Source organism: Anarrhichthys ocellatus, unplaced genomic scaffold (genome assembly GCF_004355925.1).
Source record: "Anarrhichthys ocellatus isolate YVR2014 unplaced genomic scaffold, GSC_Weel_1.0 scaffold3025, whole genome shotgun sequence".
Taxonomy (NCBI): domain Eukaryota; kingdom Metazoa; phylum Chordata; class Actinopteri; order Perciformes; family Anarhichadidae; genus Anarrhichthys; species Anarrhichthys ocellatus.
Genome location: NW_022282999.1, coordinates 1 through 6,478, shown reverse-complemented (window position 1 = coordinate 6,478; position 6,478 = coordinate 1). Strand labels below are relative to the sequence as shown.

The 6,478-nt window shown below is 44.6% G+C and overlaps 1 protein-coding gene across 1 annotated transcript; it reads right to left on the bottom strand.

Annotated features, from left to right (window-relative positions):
* Window positions 1–151: 151 nt before the first annotated feature.
* Window positions 152–6,472, bottom strand: edem2 (ER degradation enhancer, mannosidase alpha-like 2). Its single transcript, XM_031840613.1, has 10 exons — window positions 6,177–6,472; window positions 5,452–5,491; window positions 5,182–5,287; window positions 4,936–5,061; window positions 4,052–4,263; window positions 3,660–3,801; window positions 3,345–3,469; window positions 3,113–3,257; window positions 2,860–2,981; window positions 152–2,096 (listed from the first exon to the last, which is right to left on the bottom strand). Exons 1-10 carry the CDS (start codon window positions 6,269–6,271, stop codon window positions 1,632–1,634), a joined length of 1,578 nt encoding a protein of 525 aa, XP_031696473.1. The 5' UTR covers window positions 6,272–6,472; the 3' UTR covers window positions 152–1,631.
* Between the last annotated feature and the right edge of the window lie 6 nt (window positions 6,473–6,478).

Here is a 6,478-nt window from a genome sequence, read left to right as displayed (position 1 = left end):
GAGACAGGAGAGGAGAGAGTCCCACCCTGAGAGACGGAGGAGGGGATTTCTGCTGAAGCTAAACGACGAACAGATTAAAGACGAAAGATTTCTTCTGCAGACTGAACGTTGATCACAGAACCTGAGACCTCACAGAGTAAAACTACATTAAACATGTTTTATTATTATTAACATCATCACTGAAACAGAGAACATTGGATGTGAAGTAGTTCCTCGTCTCCTTCGACCTCGAGGGCTTCAACGTACGGGACGTTTGAACCCAAACGACAACTTTTACTAAACTTAACTCAGTTGTTTCCTGTGAAGACGGAGGTTTATTTTGAAAAGATATGATGTAAACTATGAGGAGACATTGCTGTCCTCCTCCTCCTCCCATCCCACCACCTCCTCCTCCTCCTCCTCCTCCTCCTCCTCCTCCTCCCAGAGCTTCACCTTCAATTCACTGAGACATGATGGTGATTCAAATTTAAAATAAAAAACCTCAATGCCGCCAGAAAACAATCTGAGGTGAAGAGTGTGGAAGACAGTAACTAGCTCAGAGACACGAGGAGACAAGGAGGACACGTGGGGACAAAAGGAGGACACAAGGACGGACATGTGAGGACACGAGAGGACACATAGACATGCTAGGACACATGAGGACGCTTCATCTCTCTGCTTGTGTCCTCACCTCTCAGTGAGTCATTAAACTCTGAAGCTTTGTGAAGTGAGTCTGTAATTTACACCAGAGATGGAAACCAAACACTCAGATCATCATAAATTCATTTTAATGCAGATTTTTAACTCTTAGTGTGAAATACGACGAGTGTTTGTTTCCTGTCTTCCTAAAGAAGTTCTTTTATTTTGTCTTCGTTGATGAACTCGTTCGTTCAGACGTATCGTCACGTTCTCTGCTGCTAATCGAAGGCTGAACGTGGAATCAGTTATTTTATTCATCGCTCAGTCAGAAATACATATTCTTTAAAAAGTAAATTATTTTGTGCACAAATGAATATATAATATAATCTCTCAGTCCCCCTAAAACCATCTGTGGAGGTCTCTGCAGGAGTGAGTCTACCGCCTCCTGCTGGCAGCGTTGAACCACTACAGACGTGTTGAGGGCGGAGCTTTCAACTCAATCTCATGATCTTCATCAGCGTCGTCATATGACTCAAGCATGACTTCATGTGCAGTATGACCTCCAGGACATACTGGTGTCAGTACCACTTCATATATGTTGTTATTATTTACATTACTCTTATGGCGATTCTATTTCTCACAGGTGTCAGTGTTTACGCTTATTAACCTTAATAATTATTACTCTAGATCTCATAAATGTTTAAATTTCTTCTTTTTGTAATCTTTGTAGAAGTCTGACACGAGAATGAATAGTCATATCTTATATCTTACATTCGGGCAACAGACAACATGACAAATCACAAAACAACCACAAGATTTCTAATAAATAAAAATATATATTTCAACCTTCAGTTTGAATTAGAGCAACGAGAGTCGGCGCAGCGACTTTGAGTTCATCACAAGAACAAAAAGAATCAGCTTTATGGAAGCTGCTGAATCTGTTCATGAATTATTGATTCATAAACGTAAACATCTGAGTCCGTCTGTCTTCGTCTTCCAGAGTCACGATGAGTTCAGGTGTCGTCGGTGAAAACCTGTCCCAGGACGGCGAGCCGGGCGCTGAACGGCTGAACGGGACAGGACAGCGAGGGGTTCGTCTTCCTCTCGCCCGGCTTCAGAGCGATGCTCTCCGATTGGCCGGGAGGCCGGTCTTCCGGCCGTCTGGGCTTCGATTGGCCGCCGGGCTCCGACAGGCCGAGCAGGACGTCCCGGAGCTCCTGGCGGTCCCGAGTGTGGCGTCCGCAGCAGTAGAGCGCCGCCGGGTCCAGAGGGTGAGCCTCCGTGTTGAAGATGAACCCCCCCGCCCCCAAAACACACCGCCCGCCATCGCCGCCTTCCTCCCACGACCCGGCCCCCTCCGCCCCCCCGCCGTGCAGGAAGTGGGCAGGGTCAAAGAGCAGGTAGAGGTACTTGATGGTCTCAGCCAGGAAGAAGGACTCCATCCGGTTGTCCAGCTGGTGATCTCGCAGGTCTTTCACCTGCAACCACAACAAGCCTATTAATTCAATGTTTCTTAAGTCATTCAAGAAGCAATAAAAGACTAAATTATCCGGTTGAAGATTTCCTGTTTTTATAATTGCACACTGAACATCTCATAGACTAAATGATCAATCAACTCCTCGAATACATCAGTTATTGTGTATTAATACTCGTATACTGCAGCCACAGTCGACTAAACACGATCCACTGACTTTTAAAGTCATTAATGAAGACACAATAAGTAGGATTTAGAGACGTGAGGACACAAGGAGAACAAGTGAGGACACACAAGGTCACAAGTGAGGACAGAAGGGGGACAAGTGAGGACACAAGGAAGACACTTGAGGTCACAAGGAGGACACACACAGACAACACAAGGAGGACATGAGGAGGACACACAAGGAAGACACGTGAGGTCACAAGGAGGACACACACAGACACGAGGAGGACACACAAGGAAGACACTTGAGGTCACAAGGAGGACAAGAGGAGGACACACAAGGAAGACACGTGAGGTCACAAGGAGGACACACACGGACACGAGGAGGACACACAAGGAAGACACTTGAGGTCACAAGGAGGACACACACGGACACAAGGAGGACAAGAGGAGGACACACAAGGAAGACACGTGAGGTCACAAGGAGGACACAAGGAGGACAAGTGAGGTCACGAGGACACGTGAGGACGCGTGGTTGGTTAGAGGCAGGTTTTTATATTTATGGCTAAGTTAACGTCAGACTAATGTCTCTCTGGTCTCACGCTGGCGTATCCGCAGGGCGTCTTGGTGATCTTCTCGATGGACTCCAGAGCGTCGAGGCCCAGCTGGAGGTAGGTGTGGTCACCTGTCGCCCTGAACAGGTACATGGCGCTCTCGATCAACTCTGGAACAAACACACACAGGAACACTCACTGAAGGCTTAAAGGCTTCCTGACTTTCAAAATAAAAGCCTGCAGGTTTATTCAACTTGTGACATTTCGTCCATGTGTGCTGATATTTGGTTGGCGGACTGACCCGGTCTCAGCGGGTACCCCTCTCTCTTGTCCACAGTGTAACCCTGAGGGATGCTGTAAAACTCCGGCAGACCTCCAAACTGTCTCCACACCGAGTAATAGTTCTGGAAAGTTCTCACGGCGCTGTCCAGGTTCCCCAGCAGAGACTGAGACACACAGAGAAGGAAACATGGATATTCGTGCCTCGAGTCAGGACTCTGTGTGTGTGTGTGTTCAGTGTTCAGGTCTGTTACCTGCAGACCCGGCCAGAAGGCCTCCAGAGACTGGAAGACGGGCATGGAGACGGTTCCTTTGTGCATCTGGACCCACAGGTACCAGTCGTCAAACCGGGTGTAGTTCTGAATGGCTCGGTCGTACTCTGAGAACAACAAACTGGTGTCAATGTAGGTCGTGTGGTGCCTCGCTCTTGTTGTGGTTGTTGTGGTTGTTGTGGTTGTTGTGGTTGTTGTGGTTGTTGTCGTGGTTGTGGTTGTCGTTGTTGTCGTTGTTGTCGTTGTTGTGGTTGTGGTTGTTGTTGTTGTTGTTGTTGTTGTTGTGGTCGTCGTTACCCGTGAACATGTCGAGCAGCTCCTCGTCCTGCAGCAGGATGGCTCCCTTCACCAGATACTCAAAGTAGGAGTCGACCCCGGCTCCGATGCCGGCGTCCTGAGCCACCCACTTCTGAGACAGGATGTCGATGTGGTTCCCCACCTGGACAGACAGACAGACAGACAGACTGGTGTCCAAACAGTCCTCTTGTTCTTTACCTTTCTCCACTAGGAAGAACTGTAAATCAGCAGTTTTGTGTTTTATTGGCCGTTAGATGTTTCTAGGCACTGTTACTGTGCGTAAAGGTTAAACTAAAAAGCTTTATTTATACGCAGGATGTAGCTACTGCGGTTCTATTAACATGTTTCCAGGATTACTGAACTCAAAGCAGACAGACAGGTGGACTAGTTACCAGCCCGATGTCAGATCTGGTCCTCCACAGGGCTCTCAGGGCTTGGCGGGCCACGTTCTCGAAGGTCTCGTCTCCCGTCAGCCGGCTCAGCGTGGCGAACTCCAGGATGAAGGTTCCCACGCCGGCGGTGCAGGTGACGGTCGTCTCTGTGGGACTGACTCCCTTCAGCAGGTTCACGGTACCGTACGGCATCCCGGTGGGGGTCTGGAACGCTGGAAGCATTTCAACGTGTTACAGCACAGGGTCCATTATTCTGACTTGGTTCTTTATAGTGTTGCAACAAACAACACGATATTTATTTTATTTTTAATTTATTTGATCCAGGATAACCTCATCGTCCTGATGGCATAAAACACAGAAAACAAACAGAACTGTAAAACGTTAAAAACATTGAAAACTACAAACTTAAAACAAACCAACAAATTACATCAATCAAAGAATTTAGTGTTAAAATAAATACATTCAGAGCTCAAAAGATTACAAAGTAATCTAGTTTAAAGTATCTGGAGCATAAACTCATTATTATTAAGTAATGCACGAATCATTGAGACTTTGAGAGATAGACGTTTATATTTACTTCTGTCTGAGTCCAAAACCCAAAGATATTTCATGTATTTATTTCCTTGATAAGTAACTTTAATGATTATTCTGTTATGTGTGTTGATTGATCCACGTCGCTGTCCGTGGTGCTGAAGCAGCGACTCAGTTCATATTTATCTGGTTGTTCAAATGATTATTAATGCGATAGAAGAATGTATGTAAAGTAAGCGTCTGTGTCTGTTGAAGGCATGAAGGAGTTTCCTTTCAACACAAATACTTTATACTAGCAGTATTACTGTTAGTATTACTGCAACGTACTGTGTATTCTGTGTGTGTTTTATTACCAGGCAACAGTTTCCTGGCGGCGTCCTCGGCCATCCTCAGCAGAGGTCCTGAACACGGCCAACCGGGCTCCAGGTCCATCTGAGCTCTACCTGACAACAGGTGAGCAGACAGCAGACCACCCACCACTACACACACACACACACACACACACACACACACACACACACACAGTTTGACTCCTGCACATATAGATTGTATAGATATACATAGATTGTAGTAACTTCCGGTTCATTCAACGTCTTTACCTCTGATGTTGGTTTCGAACACCGAGGCGTTGACGTCGATGTCGAAGTCCACGGTGTCCTGGAGGAGCGACGCCACGCGCTGGAACTCTGTGTGGTTCCCCAAAACCTTCAGAGGAACATTTATCAAATGACACCTGAACGCAGCACTGCTCTTGAACATGCTTTAACTCAAGAGACGGTTGTTTTCTGCTAATAATCAGACGTGAATTAAAGACGTTTACAGCATTAAATGTCCCGTCAAATCATTCGTGAACCTTTGTCAGACCTTACCAGCAGAGTGTCGAGAGCATCGATCAGAGTGAGCGAGAAACTGTTGAGCAAAGACGGAGGAACATTTCATTATTTTCTCTGTTTATTTGAGAAAATATGAATATCATGAGCAAAATATAACAAGACGTTACACAAGAGCAGGATTTGACGAATTGAGAGAAATTTAAGTTTAAAAGCCAAAATCTAAACAAAAATACATTTAAACAAAACGCATATAAACGGGGTGAAGAAAAGTATATAACTTCATGAGTTAATTCTGTGTATTAATACACTAATAAGGAAATGTTTCAAGAGTTTGGATTTCTGAAAGAAAAGACAGCAAACTTATCAAATTATAAAAACTTCAAAATAGGTTTTCTCGTCACACAAGAATCTAAGTGTAAAGAAAAAGATGAATAATAATAATAATAATAATAAACTTTATTCATAGAGAGCTTTTCATACAAGAGACGTCTCTCAAAGAGTTTTATATTGAAAATGATTTAAACAACAGCAAATAGACAATAGAACGACACTAGATGATTAAATATATACGTGAAAGGAAGTGAAAAAAACCCATTAAGAATATAAGAAATGAGAGAAGTAGTAAAAAAAAGTTACATTAATTACAAGTTAAATGAAATAAATCGACCTGTGACGTTCATACATCAACACACTGCAGTACCTTCTTTAACTTTAGCAGATTTGGGGTATTGTTGTACCAAAACCCGATGATGTCACCTTACCTGCCCCAGGTGTCCTGTCCATCACAGGTGAGTGGGCGGAGCTCGTCGTAGGGGAAAGCGTAGTCAAGGTAGCTGTTGTAGGCGTGGTAGAACATGGATTTGATGCGCTGTCTGAAGAATGAAGCAGGTTAATGTCTCAGAGAGTTCAAGTTACACGAGACAACAGAGGAAACCTGCAGCCGGGTTTATTCTACCTCAATTTAGACTTATTCGATTTATTTAGATTTATTTATGCATACTTTTAGTATTTGGTTATACTTGTATGCTTTTACTTAAAGACAGGTTTTAGTTGGTTATACTTG

What these genes read in the sequence shown, in the direction of transcription:
- edem2 (XM_031840613.1), bottom strand. Translation starts at nt 6,271, where the DNA reads ATGTTCTACCACGCCTACAACAGCTACCTTGACTACGCTTTCCCCTAC. An exon ending in GTTCGAAACCAACATCAGAG is followed by an intron (nt 5,062 to 5,181) that starts GTAAAGACGTTG and finishes GTGTGTGTGTAG; the next exon opens with TGGTGGGTGGTCTGCTGTCT. An exon ending in CCTTCTGGCCGGGTCTGCAG is followed by an intron (nt 3,258 to 3,344) that starts GTAACAGACCTG and finishes TGTGTGTCTCAG; the next exon opens with TCTCTGCTGGGGAACCTGGA.